The 26,596-nt window shown below is 43.1% G+C and overlaps 1 protein-coding gene across 4 annotated transcripts in view; it reads left to right on the plus strand.

Annotated features, from left to right (window-relative positions):
• The window catches only part of apba2b (amyloid beta precursor protein binding family A member 2b), a 71,895-nt gene that overhangs the window by 32,940 nt on the left and 12,359 nt on the right, over positions 1-26,596 (plus strand). For 2 of the 4 annotated variants that reach the window (XM_090238525.1, XM_090238523.1), the window contains exons 2-5: positions 14,437-15,790; positions 19,044-19,124; positions 22,795-22,834; positions 24,973-25,118. In XM_090238525.1, coding sequence (XP_090094651.1) covers positions 14,459-15,790; positions 19,044-19,124; positions 22,795-22,834; positions 24,973-25,118 — 1,599 coding nt within the window. In that variant the 5' untranslated portion in view covers positions 14,437-14,458. Of the gene's footprint in view, positions 1-10,680; positions 11,549-14,436; positions 15,791-19,043; positions 19,125-22,794; positions 22,835-24,972; positions 25,119-26,596 lie in introns of those variants that run through there. The other 2 variants (XM_090238526.1, XM_090238524.1) reach the window with 2 other exon arrangements.

Here is a 26,596-nt window from a genome sequence, read left to right on the forward strand (position 1 = left end):
TTTTACAGGGTGGGAGATGGGGTGCTATGGGATTGTTTAAGATACTCTTTGAAGAGGAAAGGGTTTCAGATGTTTTCGGAAGATGTTTTCAGGGGGAAGCTGGTTCTACCATTGGGGTGCCAGGACAGAGAAGAGTTTGGACTGGGCTGAGGAGGAGCTGCCTTCCCGTAAGGGTGGCAGGGTCAAGAGACCAGAGTTGGCAGAATGGACTGCCCGGGTTGGGGTGTAGGGTTTGAGCATAGCCTGAAGGTATGGAGGGGCAGTTCCTCTCTCTTCCTCTTTTGATATTTGTGGAGAGGAAGGTGGGCCCACATCCAAGCTGAGATATCTGCCAGGCAATTGCTAGGTAATTGAGGTAATATGTACATGTACTGTAGGTAGAGTTAAAGTGACAATGCGTAGATAATAAACAGCGAGTAACTAGTGTAAAAAAAATACAAGTAAAAAATAAAGGGGGGCAGTCAATGTAAATTGTCTGGGTGGCCATTTGATTATTTGTTAAGCAGTCTAATGGCTTGGGGGTAGAAGCTGTTAAGGAGCCTTATGGACTTGGACTTGGCATTCCGGTACCGCTTGCCGTGCGATAGCAGAGAGAACAGTCTATGACTTGGGTGACTGATCATTTCCTCTGACACCGCCTAGTATAGAGGTCATGGATGGCAGGAAGCTTGGCCCCAGTGATGTACTGGGCCGTACACACAACCCTCTGTAGCACCTTAGAGGTCATGGATGCCGAGCGGTTGCCATACCAGGCGGTGATGCAACCGACCAGGATACTCTCGATGGTGCAGCTGAAGAACTTTTAGAGGATCTGGGGACCCATGCCAAATCTTTTCAGTCTCCTGAGGGGAAATAGGTTTTGTTGTGCCCTCTTCACGACTGTCTTGGTGTGTTTGGACCATGATAGACCGTGCCTATAGTAATTAATTAATACTGCACCATTCAACTGAGTACATTATGTGTATAAGTGATTCATGCGAAAACTGTACTGTAGACTATGTAGGAACTGTACATGATTTCAGTTTTAGTAATCTACTGCAATTTCATTTTTTTTCTTTATCCTAAGATTTGGAAGCACTCCCAAACACTGGCCTAATCCTCCATCAAAAATGATTAAACTGAGGTTATGCTTTCGGAGTCCCAACCACACATTTAAATTTCCCCCAAAAAACATTTTAAAAAGCTAAGCAAACATCAAAGCAGAAGTGTTTTATATATTGTTTGACCAAGCCTCTCTTGGTTTTCCTTCTAAAACTCTTTTGCTGCGTTTATCCTATGTTACGACCTACTCAGTGCAGCTGCTCAAACCCCAGATGGCTGACAGGAAAGACCAGATTTAAACATGCGACTGCAGTGACAGCTCTTTGTGTGTGTCTGTGTGTGTGCGTGCGTGCGGGATGCAAGTGACAAAGATGGAGTAACCAACAAAAAGCTTTAAAATAGAGAATAGCGAGAGTGAGACATACTGAGTAAAAAATAGCGAGAGAAGCAGAGATCAAAACATAGCTGGAGACAGGGAGGAATTATCTGGTAGCTGCCACTGTGATTTTCCTTTCACTCTCTGATCCTGCTCCCAAGTGCTTATTCAGAAACACACACATTCATTTTCTTGACAGTCCTCTCAAGGCCGCTGTCAATTTTTTTTTACTCCTTTTGTCTTGAGTCATTTTGAGGCCATCTGTAGCATACATTGTGCCCAGTGTCAGCAGCCTGAGAGGGGGTGGTGGTGGGCTGTGGGTAGTGGGGGGTCCTGCCCAGGGCTCTGTGTGTTATTGTTGCCCAGTGGTCAGAGGGGCCGGGTGACAGTGTGCCAGGCTCTCAGCAGGCTACTGTTCACTGTGGGTTAGTGTGTGTGTCTAAGCCATACTCACTTCTCTCCCCAGCCATCCCAGGGCCATCTGTGGTGTGTGTGTGTGTGTGTGTTACAGGACAACAGGTGTGTGTTTCCGTATTGCTGAAATGATGATGGACCTCAGCTTTTACAACGGCACTTCCTCTCGCTGTAACGATGATGAGCGCAATAAACCAATAGCATGTGTGCTAATAACCCTGTTCATAACAGCCATAACACCTCAGTGTATTCTCCTGTGTTCCCTCTGGCTCATCTGCATGGAGGGGATCCAGCTGGCAGTAGCAGGCACCGATCAAACCTTCCGTGTTAGATGGTCCCCAGTACCTCTCCCTCAGGGGCCATTATGCTCTGTGTTCAGCACCGTGGAGCGGAGCTGTCGTCAGGCAGACTTTAAAGAGCGCCGGAGTTCTGTACCGATAGGTAACAAAGACACACCCGCTTCAGAGGAGCAGTGGGATTTACGGTCACAAAATGACCACACTGTACCATCAATGGTATAGGAGCAGCAGAATGTAGATGGGCTAAATGATTATTATTGCTATGTTAGTTTCAGCTCTGATCTTTGGCCAGCCTCCTCATCCGTACCCTCGGGGTCCTTTCCGTCTTCTCTTACTCTGCAGACATTGAAAGGTATTCATGATACTGGTTGGCTCGCTGTCCATCCGGGAGATTAGCAGGTGCTGCAACGCCAAAGGTTGGCTCTCAAGCACTGGAGAGAAAAAGCTCTGAAGACTTAACTCAAATGTGTATCTGGCAGGAAGATGTGGGTCTTAGCCAAGACGCTTCAGTTTGTTAGTTGTGTCCTTCAGGGAATTAATTAAAACCATTATACTCAAACCTACTTTCCTCTGAAAGGTTAATTCAACCTTTTCATTCTCCCTTCAGGTTCCCAGTAACGAGTTGGCCACTCTGTCAACCATGTTGGTGTTAAGGTTGGAAAAAAGCCTGTTGAATACAAATACAATTAATCAGTGAAGTGTCTAGCACGTCAATGAAGGAGCGATGCGTTTGAGGCTGCAGATCTAGAGTGAGGGTAAAGCACGAGGGCTTTGTGGTGTGGCTGGGGTCTATCTCAGGGGTGACCTGACTCATGAAAACAAAGAGTTGCCGTGGTGACTGGGAGGAGGTAGGCGTGTCAGGATCCTGGCGGCAGTACCAGGAGGACGGACGGGTGGGCAGAAAGACAGGAGGGTTGGGCTGGCTGCTTGTGTTAGGGCCTCTCCTCTCTCCCTTTCTCCATTTCTCTCTCTCTTCTCTTTGTCTCCTTCTGTCTCTTTCTCTCCCCCCCCTGCAGTATGTGGGAGGCTGGGGAGAGAACACTGAATCGCAATAAAACTGAAAGATGGAGCCTTCCCTTTTCTCGCTCAGCATAGACACAACGGCTTTCTTATAACTATGTGATAACAATACATCACTAGTGATGTAAAACCTAGATTGAACCACAAATTGTTATGGTAGTGTAATATAACCACACATCCTTTCCCAGATAGATAGAGAAGTGATTCATTAATCCAGCTATAGTTACTGGCACTAAGGAGGTGACTTTACCGTGGCTGTAATCAAGGACGGTGACAGAATAATAAATGGATATGGTGAGTTGGTAAAAGACCATGAAGTCAGACTGGAGGCTCATTCATTAAGGAAGGAGGGAAGGGCTTGTACATATCGTAAAGCTGTCGGAAGGGAGAGAATAAGAGTTCAGTTTCCCACTTTGAGCACCGACACAAAGCCCAAACTCTGTGTTAGATTTAGTGTCAGGTAGGTGGCTCACAACACTTAGTAGGGTTGTCACGATACCAGTATTGTGATACTCAGTCTTAATGTTGGAAACAAGCAGCCTTATGTTGTCACCCAGAATCACATTTATTTTCCAAGCTATAATATGTTACATACTGTAGGTTTTTAAAGGGCCAAATAGTTTATTTTGCTTTGTGTTATTCTTTTTGTCATGGAAAATCCGGTATCGTAGTATCACCATACTAGTGTTGTGACGACCTTAGCACTTAGATTGGACAGATTTTCAGAACCTCAAGAAGTTTGGGATGTGTGGTGTGGCGTAGAGAGAACAAAAGATACATTTTGAGAGGAAACAGTCTGTTTTGTGAAAAAAAAACCATTATGGTCTTTAAGGTGTAGACTGAGGTGTAGACTGTGTTGAGTGCCCTTTACCAAAGCAGACTTTAATACAAAGTACAATTTTACTCTGGAAGTGGCAAGCAGAAGGTAGCCAGGACTTCATCTTTAAAAGGAAAATATTCCTTCCACTGCACTTTGTTCTCTCTGTGAGAACTTTTTCACTCTGCCCATGCAGAGTTTCTTACTTCCTTTCAAGAAGGCATTTAAATTCATCAGACCTAAAGCTATCTGTTGTGAGTGATACTGTTAAAGACTGGTACTGTTTAAGACTTGGAGATGGGAGTGAAATGTGAAGCATATATTAAGCAGAGCAGAGCATTACAAACACACAGCTAGCCCAGATACTTAACCCGCCCAGTGTGCGTGCTGTGTGGACTATTGGACTCAGACAAATGAACTTACTCCAGAGGAGATTCTCTGCGAATTTCTCCTTTTTAAAGTCTCATTTTTCCAGCTGACTACGTTTCATGACTTTAATGTAGTCTTTAATGACCCTGGCATGCTTGATAAAGCAAGTCATTAAAATGTGTTGTAAGGCATCAGAAGAAGGGGTACAGGCCCACTAATGCTGCTCTCTACTCTCCTCTCTGCTTTACATTTAGAGGACCAATAGCATCTAGAAATACCGATTTGGCAGACTTGATTTGTTCCAGTTAAATACCATGATGATGTTTGCCATCCCATCCCCATGGCATACATCTTAAATGATAATGGTGATAATTAGTGAGGATATCAATATAGGGTACAATTTATTTCTTCCAGTGGTAAAATCCATATTGCAATACTTATCAGCCAAAGATATGCTAGAGAGCAATGGACCCTCTTCTCCTGACCCTGGAAAAACACTGTTGTTTTGGTTTTGGTTTCTGGAATAAACACTGGGCAGCACTAAGGGGCTTAAGGCACAGCCATTAGTATTCCTCAGGCCTCTGCTCCTCACACAGAGGGATGTGGTGGTCCTGCCTCCCTGCCTCCTCCGCCCTAAGGCACAGGAATCGGGAGAGACCCGGTCCCAATTTGTCAGCCAAACAAGGAAGGACTATTTTGAAGATGTAGCATCCACAGATGTACTTTCAGTAAGTCTCTTCATAGTGAGTGTTCCTTCCCAGCTGAGTCTCTCTCATATCACTTTATTGAGATGCGGCACGGAGTCTGAGTGAACCGGGCTCAGCATCATCTCACGGGGACCAACACCCCCGCCTGTTTATCACGCTCTCCCTTGTTCAGTTCTCTGCTCATTACCACTACATTCACTTTCAGGACCGTGTCCATTCTAGTCGTGTGGGTACTGGTAGAAGAGGTTCACAGTGGAGCAGGGAATGATAATGACAGTACGGGTCCATGCATTATAATTATATTATGACTGAATCTCAATGTGCTATGCTGGGCCAGTGGCAGGGTGAAATTTGTGTCTCAACTGTACCATCACCATTTAATTATTTACTTAACTAGGCAAGTCAAATTCTTATTTTCTATGACGGCCTAGGATCAGTGGGTTAACTGCCTTGTTCAGGGGCAGAATGACAGATTTGTACTTTGTCAGCTCGGGGATTCGAACTTGCCACCTTTCGGTTACTAGTCCAATGCTCTAACCACTAGGCTACGCTGCCGCCCCATCCAACCATGCCCTGAGGCTGCTGCAGTCATGTAGGTTCACCTCTGCACTGGGACCTCAGCTGGTTCACACTAATGACAGCTTTCTCTCTATCGCCTGCAGCAAGTTGTGTGCCTGACTGGAACTCAAGGGCCAGACAAAGGGCTCTAAATGTAACAAACACACACATGCACACACACTAGGGCTGCTGAAGAGGAAGACAAATCTTCCCTCAACACGCCTACCTTGCTTGCTGTGTATGTACAGTATATATGGTAATATTCCACTGACTTAATTATAGTATACTATAAATCTACATGTGTTTATTGATCAGTCAATCCAAGATTTCACCTGGAGTGAAAATATTTCAAGGAAAACCATATGAACAATGTTCATAGTAAAGAAGTAAAACAATAACCATGTTATGATGGTGCAGGGAACATACAGTTTGTATCAGATATCTGTCTATGGATCCTGTCTGGGGAGAATTGGCCTCCAAGGAGTTTTCACCCAATCAGGTGCTGTGAGGCACCTATTGTTTCATTCATATCTCTTACCCAAACATATACATTGGGGCAAAAAGTAATTTAGTAAGCCACCAATTGTGCAAGTTCTCCCACTTAAAAAGATGAGGCTTGTAATTTTCATCATATGTACACTTCAATTATGACAGACAAAATCAGAAAAAAAATCCAGAAAATCACATTTTAATGAATTTTTAGGAATTTATTTGCAAATTATGGTGGAAAATAAGTATTTGGTCACCTACAAACAAGCAAGATTTCTGTCTCTCACAGACCTGTAACTTCTTGTTTGAGGCCCCTCTGTCCTCCACTCGTTACCTGTATTAATGGCACCTGTTTGAACTTGTTATCAGTATAAAATACACCTGTCCACAACCTCAAGCAGTCACACTCCAAACTCCACTATGGCCAAGACCAAAGAGCTGTCAAAGGACACCAGAAACAAAATTGTAGACCTGCACCAGGCTGGGAAGACTGAATCTGCAATAGGTAAGCAGCTTGGTTTGAAGAAATCAACTGTGGGAGCAATTATTAGGTAATGGAAGACATACAAGACCACTGATAATCTCCCTCGATCTGGGGCTCCACGCAAGATCTCACCCCGTGGGGTCAAAATGATCACAAGAACGGTGAGCAAAAATCCCAGAACCACACGGGGGGACCTAGTGAATGACCTGCAGAGAGCTGGGACCAAAGTAACAATGCCTACCATCAGTAACACACTACGCCGCCAGGGACTCAAATCCTGCAGTGCCAGACGTGTCCCCCTGCTTAAGCCAGTACATGTCCAGGCCCGTCTGAAGTTTGCTAGAGAGCATTTGGATGACCCAGAAGAAGATTGGGAGAATGTCATATGGTCAGATGAAACCCAAATATAACATTTTGGTAAAAACTCAACTCGTCGTGTTTGGAGGACAAAGAATGCTGAGTTGCATCGAAAGAACACCATACCTACTGTGAAGCATGGAGGTGGAAACATCATGCTTTGGGGCTGTTTTTCTGCAAAGGGACCAGGACGACTGATCCGTGTAAAGGAAAGAATGAATGGGGCCACGTATCGTGAGATTTTGAGTGAAAACCTCCTTCCATCAGCAAGGGCATTGAAGATGAAACGTGGCTGGGTCTTTCAGCATGACAATGATCCCAAACACACCGCCCGGGCAACGAAGGAGTGGCTTCGTAACAAGCATTTCAAGGTCCTGGAGTGGCCTAGCCAGTCTCCAGATCTCAACCTCATAGAAAATCTTTGGAGGGAGTTGAAAGTCCGTGTTGCCCAGCAACAACCCCAAAACATCACTGCTCTAGAGGAGATCTGCATGGAGGAATAGGCCAAAATACCAGCAACAGTGTGTGAAAACCTTGTGAAGACTTACAGAAAACATTTGACCTCTGTCATTACCAACAAAGGGTATATAACAAAGTATTGAGATAAACTTTTGTTATTGACCAAATACTTATTTTCCACCATAATTTGCAAATAAATTCAGTAAAAATCCTACAATGTGATTATCTGGATTTTGTTTCTCATTTTGTCTGTCATAGTTGAAGTGTACCTATGATGAAAATTACAGGCCTCTCTCATCTTTTTAAGTGGGAGAACTTGCACAATTGGTGGATTACTAAATTACTTTTTGCCCCACTGTACAGTACCAGTCAAATTTTGGACACACCTACTCATTCAAGTGTTTTTCTTTATTTGTACTGTTTTCTACAATGTACACTGGGGTGGCAGATAGCCTAGAGATTTGAGACCTGGAAGGTTGCTAGATCGAATCCCCGAGCTGACAAGGTAGAAATCTGTCGCTCTGCCCCTGAACAATGCAGTTAACCCACTGTTCCTAGGCCATCATTGTAAATAAGAATTTGTTCTTAACTGACTTGCCTAGTTAAATAAAGGTAAAATAAAAAATAAGAATAGTGTAGACATCACAACTACACATAAGGAATCATGTAATAACCAAAATAGTGTTAAACAAATCTAAATATATTTTAGATTCTTCAAAGTAGCCACCAGTAGACTGGTACTGTATATAGTGGCTTGCGAAAGTATAGGCATTTTTCTTATTTTGTTGCCTTTCAACCTGGAATTAAAATGTATTTTTTGTGGGTTTGTACCACCTTTTGCAGCAATTACAGCTGCAAATCTCTTGGTATGTCTCTATAAGCTTGGCACATCTAGCCACTGGGAATTTTGCACATTCTTGAAGGAAAAACTGCTCCAGCTCCTTCAAGTTGGATGGGTTCCGCGAGTGTACAGCAATCTTTGTCATACCACAGATTCTCAATTGGATTGAGGTCTGGGCTTTGACTAGGCCATTCCAAGACATTTAAATGTTTCCCCTTAAACCATTTGAGTGTTGCTTTAGCAGTATGCTTAGGGTCATTGTCCTGCTGGAAGGTGAGCCTCCGTCTCCGGGTCTCAAATCTCTGGAAGACTGAAACAGGTTTCCCCTCAATAATCTCCCTATATTTTGCACCATTCATCATTCCTTCAATTCTGACCAGTTTCCCAGTCCCTGCCGATGGAAAAACATCCCCACAGTATGATGCGGCCACCACCATGCTTCATTGTGGGGATGGTATTCTCGGGGTGATGAAAGGTGTTGGGTTTGTGCCAGACATAGCATTTTCCTTGATGGCCAAAAAGCTCAATTTTAGTCTCATCTGACCACAGTACCTTCTTCCATATGTTTGGGGAGTCTCCCACATGCCTTCTGGTGAACACCAAACGTGTTTGCTTATTTTCTTCTTTAAGCAATGGCTTTTTTTTCTGGCAACTCTTCTGTAAAGCCCAGCTCTGTGGAGTGTATGGCTTAAAGTGGTCCTATGGACACAGGCATGGAGGTGCAGTAAATCCTTAGCAAATTGTATTACGTCTCTGCCTGTTAAATTGGAATCATGCATCATAGCACTGCAGTCTGATGTGATGTGCAGGAGGCCCTGTTTTGGGGATCTAAAGAAATGTCTGCATGTGCCTAGGAACAGGGCAGCTTTTAACAAGGCACACCAAACGTTCTGTTTTTCATAATACTGTAAATATTGAAGGAGACACATCTGTTAACCTAACAGTAGGAATCATTACAGTGGTCGGAGTAATGATGCACCTACTTATTTAAGACTCTCAGGAGCAATTCCCCGATTTTGTTGATCCATTTTACGATTGATTTTCATCTGTCATTCCGTTCATATCATTCAGTATGTAACATCCTTTTGTAGGTGCAAAACACCTTCTACTTGAACCGCGTTGAACCTTCCCAGTAATACACCTAATATAAAACCTTTTAACACCTCTGTTTCTTTGTGCTGTAGGAGAGCGGTGTTGTGTGTAACTTTGGGGCAAAGCAGACGGGGTTGGCGTAGATTATTGACACCATGTAAACTATATTTTGTCTCCAATATTTATAAAACCACAAGTACATTTGCACAATGAGCACTTGATGTCTCTCAAATTCTTTCTAACAGTTGTTGGTTAGCTAGCGATATTTTTTTGTAATATTAGCATAGACGTGACATTAGTAAAAACACCTCAAAACATGACGGATGGGTATCAAGAACAAGATAAAACTAGCTGAAACGAGCCACTTACGATTCCCCACATGGAAGCTTCTTGTCATTGTTGCAAGCTATCTCGCCATCCAGAACCATAACAACACACTGCCTTCTGCCCCATTGAAGGAGGCGCATTGTTTTCGTGACTTGTTAGCTAACCCGTCTATAGACACATTTCTTTTGGGTTTCTGTTGGTCATACTTTACCCTATACAGAACAGTGGTGTGTGAGACTGATCTTTGAACATGATCCTGTCATGTGTGGAGTGGAGTTTTCTACAGTGGGTGTTGATCAATATTCTGATAGGTTTCTCTATTGCAATGTGAGCCAGATGCAGTGCCAGTTGAAAGGACAGAGAGCTGCAACGACAGCGATGGAAGCTGAAAGGACAGCGAAAACACACTGCAGCTTGTTTGGAAAGGAAGTGATTAAGCCATCCTATTGGGGTTTACAAAGGAGGTGTTTTACATATCTAATCAAATAAGCACTGAAGTGCAATTACTAGTGTGATTAGGGCCAATTAGTTGGGATCCATTTCACTGTTGTTGCGTGCAATACGATATAGGCGCTGCCAATGCCACTGTTTCTGTTAACACCAGTCTTGCTTGAATTTTGTCCGTACTATACTTCCAGCAAGCTATAGGGTCATTTAAATATATCCAGTAGAATATAAACATTATTGTTTCCTTGTTGTCAAGTTAAGTGTTAGAATGGTTGGGCTGCTGTGAAAGAAGCAGATTAACCTCCTCCACAGGTAGAATACAGTAAGTCATATTAAGAAACGCATGGGCATGGACAGTAGGTGTGTTACACGAAGATACTGCATAAGCTCCTATATCACGAGGGAACAGCCATAGAGAAACCGCTTTGATATTCCTCTCTTGACATGCATGCATATTAGAATGCCCTAATTATAGGAAGCACATGGGAAAAAAACGTATATTATACTGTCGTGCTGTTTTTGTGCGCTTTCCAGTCATTTCCTCACTGTGACGCTCATTGTCACTATTCTAATTAAGGCGCTTGTTCAAGAAAGACCAACTGATTTGTACCAGGGTTTAGTCGTCAGGCCTGTCACATGTTTTCCTGTAATCAGATGAGAGAGACTTGGAACTTGGACACAATAGGCATGTGGCACTGGCTGGTGTCTGGATTCACGTTGACATGGTGATGTGTCGTTCAGGGGATGACATCTTTGTGAGAGGAGTAGTCTATGGGGAAAAGGTTGAACGGTATGTAGATCGTTCTGAGTTATATTTCATTTTGAATTAGGGGTATACCAGGAGACAGAATACAAATTGCCCTGAACAGGTAGGACAGATTCCTTATGTATTTGTTGTGATAGGTCGTCATTCACATGGTAATGTATTCAAATTCAATAAAAGCTGTCAAGTCTAATTCATACGGCCCAGCCCAAACAAAGGAGAATTTGGGAAGCTATTTGGGGACTGGGAGGATTGAATGATTCACACCTCAGAAATTATATTGGTAGACAGGTAGACACACAGACACTCTTCACATACAAAATCGATCCAGGCAGACAGAATACATTGAAGGAGAGGTAAAACATACACACTCTTGGTGGAAACACTCAGTCAACAGATGTATCCAGGGGTCATGTGGTGGATTTATTCAGAACCAAACAAAGACATGGTGAAAGGTCATTGGTACCCATAGGAGGCAGTTACTCTTAGCCACCAATAATTGCCCATTGGGAGTGGCAAGGCGGGGCTGGGCTGGCTGCTAGAGGATGCTGGAAATAATAGGGGGAGCAGGGAGGAGCGTAGAGGAGAGCAGCTGGTGGGGGATGGGGTAAGAGGCAGGGCAATACGCCTGTATCACTACACGCCTGGCCCTCTTCAACACTACTACTGCTCAGGACCAGAGACAGAGGTAAGACATATAGTTCCATGCCTTATTATTGTTGCTCTTTATGAGTTTCTGCCAGTCAGTTATCTACCGCATGTTTCAACTATCACATTTCCTATTGTACCAACTATAACGATAGAAAGCTGGGTTGAATGGGGAATCATGTGTTCTGTACATGTGTCTGAACTTGCTCTCCCCATAGACTTTCCAGTGGGCAGCTTCTTTGTCTAGTAACATCATCAGCAGTATTACTCTGAGTCAGTCACCTGAATGGATGGCCATAATGTGGGTTGTGACTGTGAATGTGTGCTTTTGGAGCTACACCTCGTCCATGGCCAGACACAGCCTCCTGACGGACAGGGAGGTGGGGAGGTGGCCTCTGCCTCCCTGTGGATGCTGGAGTGGGGATAATTAGCTGTTGCAATCACCTGTGATGGCAAAACGTCAATATGGGCAGAGGGAGAGAGAGAGAAGAATGGGAAGGCACAACAAAAGCCCCTCAGAGAGCAGCCAGTTGTTAGTGGCAACTGGTGGAGATGAGACTGGTGGAAGGAACATAGAGGAGAGGAGAAGAGAAAGTGGGACACCAGGTCACTCTCTCTTTAAATCGCAGTATTTTAATACTCATCTAATATTTTTGTGCCGGCACTCGTCTTCACAGCCTTGTGTGTGTGTGTGTGTGTGTGTGTGTGTGCATCCTCTATTAATGGCTTCTCACGTGACTTATACTGTCCCTTCCCTGTTTGATAGCTTTTTAATGAGATTGTTGAATTTGTTTAGAGCCCTGCGTGCAGAAGCACCAGAAACACCCCAACGTAATCTCTCCCAGCTCTCCTCGTGGCCGCACCCTAGCAATGATTCGAGCAATCTGAATTAGGAGAATGATCCAAATCTCCCAGGCGAGCCTTTCTCCACCCTGCTGTGTGCAGATCAATACCAGTGCAGATACTCTGTGAGACTGAACATTTCGCCAATCTCTCCCGATCTAGGAGTGAATATTCACCGGCCTCTGTGTAGAGATGACCTCCAATTTGAGTATTGATTGTATGACTGTCAAAGTCTAATTAGCTTAAGGTAAAGGCAGGCTCCCTCTTTGTTTCATTCTCTTGCCTCAGACGTTTGTCCGCAGGCCAAACACAACTCAATGCAAAGCGTTGTATTGAGCAGAGTTCTGTATTGTGCCAAGGCTAATGCAGTAGTGCTAAGTAAGCACTTAAATGTGGGTGTGGGTAAGCTACTCGAGAACCTGTCTGCCTCCAATAGCAGTAATTGATCAGGTCTTTCAGTGGTGAAGAGATCCTGTGTCCAGTCGCAAGTTCGAAGAAAGAGAGAGAGGCTTTTGTGTTCAGCAGGGGAATCAATGTGCATCAACCATTTGTAAAGGCATTGATGCTATGTTAGGATGAGTTAGACCTAACTTAGAGGTATGCGCAGAGCACAGACTCTTTGTTTTGTCAGACTAGTTCTCCTGATCTTTACCACAGTGAGGTGCACATGACGGTTTGGAACGGTTTCCACACTGAGATCAGTGCTTCTACGATGCTAGTTGTAAGATGCTGGGGTGTGTATGTGGTTAAAAGCCTTTTATTTATTTTATTATACTTTTTTTTCAATGTAAGGGGTTGATCAGCTTTAATATTGTAGATAGATTGGGCCTTCCATCAATGTAATTGTCTGCATCCTTTCCAATCCCCCATATACTATATATTAAAAAACAAATATATATATATATATATAATATTTTACTTTATTATTTTCCCCTAAGGCTACCACCCCTCCCCTAATCTGAGTAAACTAATGGACAGCAACACTTAGGTTTCTACTTCCAGCTTATAAATACTAGATACATTTTACCGACACAGTATATTTTTACAACAGTTATCTTTTGTTTGTTTTTAGTCCCATCCTTCAGCTACCCTCAACCCCTCCCATCTATCTCTGAACACCATCCAGTTGTGATTTCTGTGCTGTGGTGTTTCACAAAAGCTTTTAAAAACTTTCTATTCTCAAAATGTCTAAAGCTTGTAAATTAAAGACATTTTTTTGCTAAGAGTATTATCCTGTTGATTGATTGACTATGACTTTTCAGACCACTCAGCAGTGCTATCTGCAGTCCTGAACCTGTGACCAAAAACAAGCTACATATGGACAGTACCAAAACAAATGATCTAATGATTGTCTCTTTGCAGCAAAATCTGCAGAGCTGGGATGGTTGTATCCTCCATTTATATAACATTCTATTGATTGCAAGAATTTTGTATAATCATTTCAATTGAAAAAAAATCTGCGTTTTGAATCCTGCGTTGTTTTGTGTATCAGTTCAAGATCCATGTGCTATGGAATCGGAACATCAAACATCTCTTCCCAACTATTTTGCGATCTATATGGCACAGCTGTCAATTTCTGGTCCTTAAATGAACCTGGTATACTTTTTTTTTTTTTTATTCATAATTTTCTTTTAACCAAGTATGGTCTTTAATGCAATGCCGACAGACAAGTTCCTTACTTTCTCCCCCTTCCACTTGCCTATTCCATTTTTGTGGTAATACTGAAATTAGTTGGTTGTAATTTTGGGTAGAGCAGTTGTTCAAAAACCTTTATTGGTTCCCTCACTACGTCTTCTTGTTTTGAATGTGATGATGAAAAACTAAACATCCCACCGTGCCTTTCCTTCCTTCCTGTCAGTCATAGTGCATCTGTAATTGGCCCTAACAGGTTTTCACAGTCGGACAACAGAGTGGTTAATTCTCTCACTGTGTCTATTAGGCTCACTCACTGGGGGGCATAACACTTACAAAACTTTTCATCTTTGTAGCCTTCCTGCACTGTATTTAATTGAGCTGTTGTTTGTGATGATTGCACTGTAGCAGTATATCTCTAATGGTGTGGTTCTCTCTTTCTGCGTTCTGTAGGACTGAGGACCATTTGAGATGCATGGCCTGTAAGCAGCCAGCGCCAGCGATGGCTCATAGGAAGAGGCCAGGGACCAGCGGCTCCAGCTGCAGCATGTTGGAGCCTCCCGTCCGGCCCCCCTGCCCCGCCGCCTACCCCCCAGAGCAGCACGACCAGGAGCAGGAGGAGGGGCCGGGGGAGGAGGAGGAGGTCCACTACTGCCGCCAGCAGGGCCTGGAGCCAGAGCTGACGGACAGCCGGCCGGACACACCTACTACACCGGAGCCGCAACACGAGCATGAACACAGCCATGACCACGATCACCCAGACTGCCACGGCCATGATGACCACAGTCACAGCGACGACCATGCAGAGTGCCATGGCCACGACCGCGAGCATGCAGGCTGTCACGATCACGGTCACAGTCACGACGATGTAGACTGCCACGACCACGGCCACGTCCACAGTCACATCAATGACCACGACCATGCAGGCTGCCACGGCCACCGTCACGACCACGCTGACAGCCTGGATGGAGACTCCAGCTCTGACTATGTGAACAACAGCTCAGAGGAGGAGGACTATGATGAAGGTCTGCCGGAGGAGGATGAGGGCATCACCTACTACATCCGCTACTGCCCTGAGGATGACAGCTACCTGGAGGGCAGCATAGACTGCAACGAGGGCGAGGCTGACTATACCGCCAGCACCGTGCAGCACGTCCCGGCTGAGCCCCCGGGCGACACAGACGAGTGCCAGGAAGCGGTGGAGGAGTGGGTGGAGGGAGAAAGTGGGGTGGATGTGGGGGAGGTGCGCTGTGAGGTGGTGGAGCAGGACCCAGATGAACAGATCTACGACGTCCTGGACCACCACCCCCACCCCGCCGCCGTCCTGCATGAGTCCCCCCCACCCACAGAGGAAGAGGAGGAGGTGAGAGCTGGGGTTGCTTACACTGGGGACTACTATGGCCCAGAGGAGGAAAATGGGAACTCCGTGGTTCACGAATCGCGGTCTCCATACCGTGGCCGTAAAGTGGTAGTGGAGGGGGAGACGGGGGAGGAGGCGGAGGAGGACATTGACCAGATAGTGGCAGAGATCAAGATGAGTATGAGCATGGGTAGTCTGAGCAGCGGTGGTACTGACCAGAGTCCTGACGAGCTGGTGCAAGACAGTGTACCCAGTGATTACCACCCTCCTGAGGCACACACCAAGCCTGAGTCTGCCCCCTACACCCCAACCCCACACCGCCACGACAGCAGACCCAAGTCTCTCAACCTCCCCTCCTCCACACGGCACAACAACCCTGAGCTCCAGAGGGGCTTCAAGGTTCGCTCCCGCACCCCGGAGGAGCGACAGCAGTGGGCTCAAGAACAGGTGAGAAGGAGAGGCCATTTTGATAGGTATTTTCTATACACACTCATTGAATCTCCTCTATTGAAATTATGTGAATGAAAAGTCAGATGTACAGTTTAGGTGATGTGTTGAGAAGGTTCTCAGAATAGAAATCCAACGTTAATCTCTCGTCCAAATTTTAGATCAAGGACCGAGTGATCAAACTGATTTTCACACTTCATTTTTTTCAATTCAAAGTTTCTGATGCCTCTAACACTAATCTCCCGGATAAACATGACTAGATTTTGTGGCATTTACCAAAGTATCCATTTTAGAAGCTCTATAACCAACGCTTAAACCATGCTTCTCCTTCTTTACACTTTACCCGAGTGGGGGATGGTAAAATGCCGTAAGGGGGACATCTGTATAGACTAACGTTATACATTAAAGGTCAAATCGTGGGGCTGCTTATATTTGTCCTGTTTCACACATGCACAAGTGTGTAACCTGTACAGTGTGTGGTGAAATGGAAATGCGTGTCCCACTCCCCCCGAGGCACCCTCGTAGAGTGGGGTCACGACATGTGTTTAACACAGCTGGAGACACAAGATGTACTGCCAGGCTATGTTCAGATTCTCGTGCAGAGCTATGCCATTAGAACTGATAAACTTCTTATGGCTGCAATCCTGTTAACGGGAGCGATATGACAACAGCCAGTGAAAGTGCAGGGCGCCAATTTCAAAACATCAAAAATCTCATAATCAAAATTCCTCAAACATACATGTATCTCATACCATTTTAAAGCTAATCTTGTTGTTAATCCCACCACAGTGTCCAATTTCAAATATGCTTTACAGCAAAAGCACCACAAACGATTATGTTAGGTCACCACATAGCCACAGAAAAACACAGCCATTTTTCCAGCAAAAGATTTTCCAGCCAGAGTCACAAAAAGCACAAAGAGATCAAATTAATCACTAACCTTTGATCATCTTCATCAGATGACACTCATAGGACTTCATGTTACACAATACATGTATGTTTTGTTTGATAAAGTTCATATTTATCAAAATATGAGTTTACATTGGCGCGTTACATTCACTAGTTCCAAAAAACATTGAGTGAGTTTGCATAGCCACATCATTCAACAGAAATACTCATAAATGTAGATGATAATACAAGTTATACACATGGAATTATAGATATACCTCTCCTTAATGCAACCGCTGTGTCAGATTTAAAAAAAACTTTACGGAAAAAGAAACCCATGCAATAATCTGAGACTGCGCTCAAAAGTAAACGTCACAATAGCCGCAATGATGGCGTCAACATAAACAAGAAATTACATGATAAATATTCCCTTTGATGATCTACATCAGAAAGCACTCCAGGAATCCCAGGTCCACAATAAATGTTTGTTTTGTTCGATAATGTCCGTTATTTATGTCCAAATACCATCTTTTGTTAGCGCATTTGGTATAAATATCCAAACGCTCATTCTGGTCAGCGTTACGTAGGACAAAAACTTCAAAAAGTTATATTACAGGTCGAAGAAACATTTCAAACTAAGTATAGATTTAATCATTAGGATGTTTTTAACATACAGCTTCAATAAAGTTCCAACCGGAGTAATCCTTCGTGTCTTGATGAGCAATGGAACGCAAGTGGATACCATGAGGAATAAGCGTGATCAGAAAATGGCTGACTGCCAGACACCTGATAGATTCTGCTCTCATTCACTCCCACAACACCGTAGAAGTCTCATTCAAATTTCTATGGATGGTTGACATCTAGTGGAACCCCTAGGCGGTGCATCATCATTAATATCTCAAAGGGATTTCATTGGGGACTCTGAATACATACAAAGCTCAGATTTCTCACTTCCTGTTTTGATTTCTCCTCAGGATTTTTCCTGCCATATGGGTTTGGATATACTCACAGATATCATTCAAACAGTTTTCGAAACTTTAGAGTGTTTTCTATCCAATACTAATAATAATATGCATATATTAAAAGCTGAGACTGAGGAGCAGGCCGTTTACTTTGGGCAATTTATTCATCCAAGCTATTCAATACTGCCCCCCAGCCATTAAACCAAGATTTGCGACAGGGGGATATTTATTATGTGTGAGGTGGTTGACAGGCAGGTTATTGCATTTTAGCTATAGTGCAGCTAGTGAGGTTGTTCCCTTCCCCCAGCCACAGCCAGACACCTTGAGCTCCCATCTCGCATGCCCACTGCCCTCATTCAGATCCAGCCTCACACACACACACACATACATACACACACACACACACACACACACACACACACACACACATACACACACACACACACACACACGCCTCTTCCTGTCCTCCACCAAGCTCCTCTGTGTTCTACCATTCTCGCCCCCAGTCCTGCCAGATGGTGAGGTGTGGGGAGAGCCTGAGCGTGTGCCCTGCATTATGGGATGGCAGCATGCTGATACACACCTGCTCCATCGTGGTGTGCATGTGTGTATGCTTGTGGTTGTGTGTGTTCTCTTTACTGTGTTGGAGAGAAATGGGACAGGCCACATAACTGGATTATATTGTAAGCAAGCACATATTGTGCAGGAACAGTCACTGACGACAACAAATAAAAAATCTACTGCCCAGGTTAAATTCGGTGACTGTTTGTGATTTTACTCAACAGTTGTAAATGTTTTGCTAAATGCTTTCAGCGTTCAGGTACTGGGATTAAAGGCTCACTGAAGTGTTTGAAAACATCAGATTTAGGTTTGAGACTTCCTCCTTCCTCAGGGCAGAGATTTGTTTTATCCTTTCAAACAAATGGACATGATTCTTAATGAATTACTGTGTGCTCAAGCTGTTGTGTAGATGTTGAATACTAATCAGGACTTTGTGCGGTGCTGTCAATGTAAAAAGAAGGATTGTTGAGTTATGTAAATATGAAATGAGAGCAATTTCATCATCTTTGTCATGCTTTGCTAAGTAAATGTGAACTGTCATGGCAATAGCAATATTCAAGTCAACATGTTATTGTGTGTGTGTGTGTAATTTTACAGAAACACGTGTTACTGATCTCAATTCATGTCTAGTAATAGCATGACCTTATTTTTTTACCCCCCATTACAACTATTATCTTTTCCTTGACCATAGAGAAATGTATCAGACTTTACTACTAATGTTTGTTGGCTGTAGCTCCCTAAGGAACCGGTCCTTTTTTTTTTCCTACTGTCTGCTTGGAAATGTATTATTAACTCTCTGTTGCCCGCTGGTCCCTGTTTAACCCCTGGTTTAACCTCCACAGATGACCAACGGTGCAGAGCATCCCAGGAAACAGCAGCGTTCTGACCTCAACGTGCCGCTGGAGAACAACAATGTCCCGGAGGTAAACTGTCTCTGTCTGCAGTCCAAACTGATTGTGACAGATGATATAATGTGGAATATATAACAGTATTATTACTGTCCTGTGCTTGTCCTTCAGAGCCGGTGTCATGGGTGTGAAGGGGTTTTCTTCAGATTATTATCATACAGATTATTTATCATCAAATCAATCTTTATTTATAGAATTCAGACAAAAAAGTTATAATAACAATGAAAATAAAAAGCTGTATCTCAGAGGTTAGCTAGCTAACATTGAACCTGGTTGGTTAACTCCCAGCAGATTCATGCAGGGTAGTAACGACACGATTTGGCACTATGTTCATTGTTATTTAACTAGCTAACGTTAGCTGGCTGGCTCGTTAGCTAACGTTATGTTAGCGCTCTGAATGCTCCGAGGGGGAAACGAGATGGGTGGGGCTAAAGCTTAAGAGGGTGTGAACGATGTTGAATGGGTGTAGACAAAGAAGAGCTCTTCACTAGATACCAAAACATTCAAAGGCCATTTTCTCAAAAGTGAGTTTACAAGTTTATCAACTTTCACAGCAGAATTACTTCCCCATTGTTCCTCAAATGCAGTGTATGATATACAATTTTGTAGCTCTGAGTCTCTTTTGTAGCTCTGAGTCTCTACCAAAGTAAAAAAAAACCTTTCAAATGTTGCTACATAAGACTGAATACAGGTGAGTCACATATTTACTACACAACAAACATAAGATATATTTTTAATTATACAAACTGAACAACTAAAAAGCACACTAAGGAAAAGAAAAGCTAAAAATGTGTTTTAAAATCTCTTTAAAATATGTCCACAGTTTCGGCCCCCTTCGGGTTCTCTGGCAGGCTATTCCAGAGGCTGGGGGCATAATAACTAAAGGCTGCCTCTCCATGCCTCTTGGTCTTAGGCTTTGAGATCATTAAAAGGCCAGTACCAGAGGATTTATGAAAATCAATTAACTGTGTTCATGAATGACTTAAGTCCCTGTCTCCAGGTAACACAGTGTGGTTGTCCAGTTTTCTTAAGGAAATCACCACTGTTATTATTGTGGACATTTCTCTCAGGGACATTCTATACAAGGCTGCTAACCTCATCCCTCACTTCCATTGCTCTGAAAGGAAGGGAATTGGCTGTGCCCTTTTTTTGACTCTGTAGTCAAGTCACTGGTTGGGAGCAGCAAGCTGTGTGTTTACATCAGGGAAAATCACTCAACCTTGACCTGACTGTTCAAATGACGCTCTGTGACAAAGCCCTTTCTGCTCTGCGCAACCTCCATAGGAACCCTCTCCTCTGCCCAACCCAGTCTTATCATCCTAACATGGTTTTGTCTGGCCAGGCTGTCATTCACACACCACCACTAAGCCTGGAGAGCACAGCCAAACTGCAGAGCAAGGCACATCTTCACTTTAAAGGTCATCTAGTATAGAGGTCGACCGATTTATGATTTTTCAACGCCGATACCGATTATTGGAGGACCAAAAAGCAAATACCGATTAATCGGCCGATTTAAACAAAAAAAATGTATTTGTAATAATGACAATTACAACAATTCTGAATGAACACTTATTTTAACTTAATATAATACATCAATAAAATCTATTTAGCCTCAAATAAATAATGAAACATGTTCAATTTGGTTTAAATAATGCAAAAAACAAAGTGTTGGAGAAGAAAGTAAAAGTGCAGTATGTGCTATGTAAGAAAGCTAACATTTAAGTTCCTTGCTTAGAACATGAGAACATATGAAAGCTGGTGGTTCCTTTTAACATGAGTCTTCAATATTCCCAGGTAAGAAGCTTTAGGTTGTAGTTATTATAGGAATTAAAGGACTATTTCCCTCTATACCATTTGTATTTCATATACCTTTGACTATTGGATGTTCTTATAGGCACTTTAGTATTGCCAGTGTAACAGTATAGCTTCCGTCCCTCTCCTCGCTCCTCCCTGGGCTCGAACCAGCAACACAACGACAACAGCCACCATCGAAGCAGCATTACCCATGCAGAGCAAAGGGAACAACTACTAGAAGGCTCAGAGCAAGTGACGTTTTGACGTTTGAAACGCTATTAGCGCGCGCTAACTAGCTAGCCATTTCACTTCGGTTACACCAGCCTCATCTCGGGAGTTGATAGGCTTGAAGTCATAAACAGCGCAATGCTTGATGCACAACGAAGTGCTGCTGGAAAAACGCATGAAAGTGCTGTTTGAATGAATGTTTACGGGCCTGCTTCTGCCTACCACCGCTCAGTCAGATACTTAGATACTTGTATGCTCAGTCAGATTATATGCAACGCAGGATACGCTAGATAATATCTAGTAATATCATCAACCATGTGTAGTTAACTAGTGATTATGATTGATTGTTTTTTATAAATTTAATGCTAGCTAGCAACTTACCTTGGCTTACTACATTCGCGTAACAGTGCAACGAGAGAGAGGCAGGTCGTTATTGCGTTGGACTAGTTAACTGTAAATTGCAAGATTGGATCCCCCGAGCTGACAAGGTGAAAATCTGTTGTTCTGCCCCTGAACAAGGCAGTTAACCCACCGTTCCTAGGCCGTCATTGAAAATAAGAATGTGTTCTTAACTGATTTGCCTACTTCAATAAAGGTATATAAAAATAAACATTGTTTTTCTTTTTTAATAAGCAAATTGGTGCCCAAAAATTCAGATTGTTATGACCGATTAATCGGCCATTCCGATTAATCGGTCAACCTCTAATCTAATATGATACGGTAGGATTTAAGTATTGGCAAAGCAACAGCTGGTGTATATTTGTGGGAGGCCACTATAGCATACGTGTACATATATACATATATATATATATATAACTTAAAGGGAAACAACTTCCTAGTATATATATATATATATATATATATAATTTTACTAGGAAGTTGTTTCCCTTTAAGTTATTAAGTGGTTTGATAATGCTCCTGGGCCTTCCTCACAGACTGTAATGAACGGCCACACATATATCAGCCTGGACCCTCCATTTGAGTGGCATGTCTTTTAAGTGATGGCCATTACTCAGAGTGCTTTTTCTGTAGAAGTATTGATATACAGCAGTGTTTTACATCTGAAGAGTTAGGCATGTCATGACCCGGCATGTTAACATGGACCACTGTTTACAATCAGGTCGATGCCATAAAGTTGTGCTTCCTTTTGATCTGTACTATACACTCTTAGAAAAAACGAATTCCAACAGGGTTGTTTGGCTGTCGCCATAGGAGAATCCTTTTTCATTCCTGGTAGAGCCAATTTTGGTTCCAGGTAGGACCATTTTTAGTTCCATACAGAACTCTCTATGGAAAGGGTTCTACATGGAACCCAAAAGTGTTCTACCTGGACCCAAAAAGGGTTCTTCAAAGGGTTCTCCTATGGGGATAGCTGAAGAACCCTTTCAGGTTCTAGATAGCACATTGCTTCTTCCATTTTCTTCCTCATCTGTTGATGAATAGGGTTTGTATCAATTTCATAGGTTACTTTGAACTGATGTTCAAAAATGTTTTGTCTTCTTTGACAGAATGAAGCTTTTGGAGTTTGTTGGTCTGTTGTTTGTTGTGGAAGCCGCAGGCTTTGCAGAGAGGCGGTTTTCCTTTCAGTTTCATGAAATGAGAATGCATATTTCATTCTGCTTGACTAATTCAGAGAGTTCAATCAAGACTTTATGTTTTTCAGGAAACTAAGAAGGCTGCATCTTTCCCCAGCTTTGTTGATGGTAAGGTACCTCTACGTCTGTTTATTTTGAGGATGAAATCAAGACAAAAATGAATCAAATTCACAACATCAAAAACAGATATTCCCTGTAAGAGGCTTATATCGCTTTGGGTGCAGGAATCTGCTCATTCCAAGGATAGTAAATTTGTCTTTCAAATTCAAGCTCCTTAATAACCACTCAAAATCTAGTTGCAAAATGACAGATCATGGAGTGAGTGAGTGAGTGAGAGAGAGATCAACAAGTCTGCATTTGAAAATTAAGACAAACAGAAAGAAAGTAAATACGAATGATCATATTAATTTTTCACTATCTTTATTTGGACAATTTACCTGAGAGCCATCATGTCAGACGTGTCAGTGAGTTTGTCGTCAATGTGGGAGGGCTATATCTAAGCAGGCCAGTCCCAGGCCTCTGTGTATGTTTGGTTCGAGAAGTTTTCAAGGCGTTCTTCGCCAAATCCCTCTCACGACTGGGCAGCGAACGGCAAGGCTTCATCTTCCTGGAGGCTGAGCTGTTTCTTTCTTTCACTTTCTCTGGTATCATGACAGTGCATTGTATCCCTCAGTGGTTGTCACAGAGTTGACGTCTACGTATCACACGGGCACATGAATCCCCTGGTGCCTCTCAGCTCCCAGCCCACCCGTGGCCATTTTACTGCTCAAGCCTCCACCGTGATTGTTTCTCTTCATAATACCCAACAGCTACAGAATTGCAGTGTTTTATTTATTCAAATTGTACGCACAGAAGGCTGCCAATACTCATACACTACTGTTCAAAAGTTTGGGGTCACTTATAAATGTCCTTGTATATGAAAGTAAAGCACATTTGTTTGTCCATAAAAATAACATCAAATTGATCAGAAATATAGTGTAGACATTGTTAAATGACCATTGTAGCTGGAAACGACATTTCTAATGGAATATCTACATAGGCGTACAGAGGCCCTTTATCAGCAACCATCACTCCTGTGTTCCAATGGCATGTTGTGTTAGCTAATCCAAGTTTATCATTTTAAAAAGGATAGATCATTAGAAAACCCTTTTGCAATTATGTTAGCACAGCTGAAAAATGCTGTGCTGATTTAAAGAAATAATAAATGGGCCCCGGTGCACAACTGAGCAAGACGCCTCACAAGTGGTCAACTGGCAGCTTCATTAAATAGTACCCGCAAAACACCAGTCTCAACGTCAACAGTGAAAAGGCGACTCTGGGATGCTGGCCTTCTAGGCAGAGTTCCTCTGTCCATTGTCTGTGTTCTTTTGCCCATCTTAATCTTTTCTTTTTATTGTCTAGTCTGAGATATGGCTTTTTCTTTGCAACTCTGCCTGGAAGGCCAGCATCCCGGAGTCGCCTCTTCACTGTTGACGTTGAGACTGGTGTATTGCGGGGACTATTTAATGAAGCTGCCAGTTGAGGACTTGTGAGGCGTCTATTTATCAAACTAGACACTCCAATGTACTTGTCCTCTTGCTCAATTGTGCACCGGGGCCTCCCACTCCTCTTTCTATTCTGGTTAGAATAGAACACAGCATTGTTCTAGAATAGAACACAACGTTGTACGAGATCTTCAGTTTCTTGGCAATTTCTTGCATGGAATAGCTTTAATTTCTCAGAACAGGAATAGCCTGATGAGTTTCAGAAGAAAGGTCTTTGTTTCTAGCAATTTTGAGCCTATAATCAAACCCACAAATGCTGATGCTCCAGATACTCAACTAGTCTAAAGAAGGCCAGTTTTATTGCTTCGTTAATCAGAACAACAGTTTTCAGCTGTGCTAACATAATTGCAAAAGGGTGATCAATTAGCCTTTTAAAATTATAAACTTGGATTAGCTAACACAACATGCCATTGGAACACAGAAGTGATGGTTGCTGATAATGGCCCTCTGTACACATATGTTGATATTCCATTAAACATCTGCCGTTTTCAGCTACAATAGTCATTTACAGCATTAACAATGTCTACACCATATTTCTGATCAATTTGATGTTATGGTAGTGTACATATATGACCTTTCAACTCAGAGCTTAACTAAAACAACACAGAGATTTCTTTGTTTTGCAAAATAAATATGATCTAATAGCGTTTATCTTCTCCTGCTCCTTCGTTTCTCTGTCCATCCATTCTCCCTCTCTGTCAGTTCCGGGGCCCTGTGAGCCAGAAGATCTTATTGATGGCATCATCTTTGCTGCTAACTACCTGGGCTCCACCCAGCTGCTCTCTGAGAGGAACCCGTCCAAGAACATCCGCATGATGCAGGCCCAGGAGGCTGTCAGCCGGGTCAAGGTACGGACAGACAGCAGGCAGGCCTTCCATCATACACATACACACACATGCACGCACGCACACACACACACACACACACACACACACACACACACACTGCACCACCCGTTTCAAATCCTGCAAACAGCTTCCCTTCCTTCCTTTTCATATGGATGTTGTTTAGATCTGGTATATTTTCACTGTGACTCTAGGAACCGTTTTGGAAGATTCAGAGTGAGGGTGTCTGATGTGTTTGTTTACACCCCAGGAGACTGTGTCCAATCTAGTAGGATTATTGCTACTGTACTGTAGGACACACTGGTACTGTGTAATCATGTTCCTCCCCAGTGGGTTAGTTTACAGTCCTTTTAGCTCTGCTTACAACCCACTGTTTGATTTTTATACTGTCAGGATTTAATGATGCCCCTATAGAGGAAACAACCTTTAAGATATTCATCAATATGATTCTAGTATATCTTGAATAAACGTTATGTTCATGTTTCAGGCATATATAAAACCGGATGGAGACTTCAAAGCTGGTACAGAGTATTGACATAACCTCTGGAAACCGTTTTAATTAGTACTCTAAATGGGACCTCTTGCTGTAGATAGTCTGCAATCTGGCAGACAGAGATACAGTTTTATAAATGGACTTCAAATGTGAGTGCAAGGTGCTGGTCTTTTTAATTCAAGTGAGGTCCAGATTGGCCTATTAAATCCACATAGACGTCAACGCTGTTTATCTCCCCAGTCAGAGCAGTTTGAGATTTTGCCAGAATTAGCAGTCCATTAGTGCTCCAGTTGGGTCAGATTGGGGTAAAGCATGTGTCACATGATGTTGGTAATGGATTGCTGGCTCACAGAGGTTATGTTTCCCTTTCCATTTCCGTTCCCTTTTCTACATTTATCGTCTGCTATGAATACTGATGGGGAGCAGCCAGAGAGGATGGCCATATTCAAAGCAGACTCCGCCACTGTGCATTCCAATCACTTCACTACTGGTTGGTTCTCAACTAGCTCTGGAGTTATGATTGCTTTTGGCAGTCTAGCTTTTGAAAGGCCATTTATGCAAGGGCCGTTTTCCCTCAGTCTGATAACAGTATGATCACAAATATAGTATTTGCACAGTATGCATTCCTATGCAATGAAATGTGTATGTTTTTGAAGGAGTTCATGTGTGCCGACAATGTATTATTGAGACCATTGTTGAGACTATACATGACTTTAGGAGCTATACCTATTGGATCAAAGAAAATACAACCCAAGATGATACACCAAATGTTCAAATAACTGTCCAAATTTCCTCTCCCTCTCATGAAAACATGTGCTGGGCTGTATAATGAATATTCTATAACCTAACTCACAGTGGTCCACTGGCACTTGGTTAGGCTCTACTTTTAGGAACATCCACCTGTGGCAAGGCCTGCCAGTCACTGCAGAGCAGAGATGGGAGTATATGTTAGCTCAGTGGGTCAGATTGGCCCACAGCTCAGTGACAC

This window comes from Oncorhynchus mykiss, chromosome 6 (assembly GCF_057628025.1).
Source record: "Oncorhynchus mykiss isolate SJ-2025 chromosome 6, ASM5762802v1, whole genome shotgun sequence".
Taxonomy (NCBI): domain Eukaryota; kingdom Metazoa; phylum Chordata; class Actinopteri; order Salmoniformes; family Salmonidae; genus Oncorhynchus; species Oncorhynchus mykiss.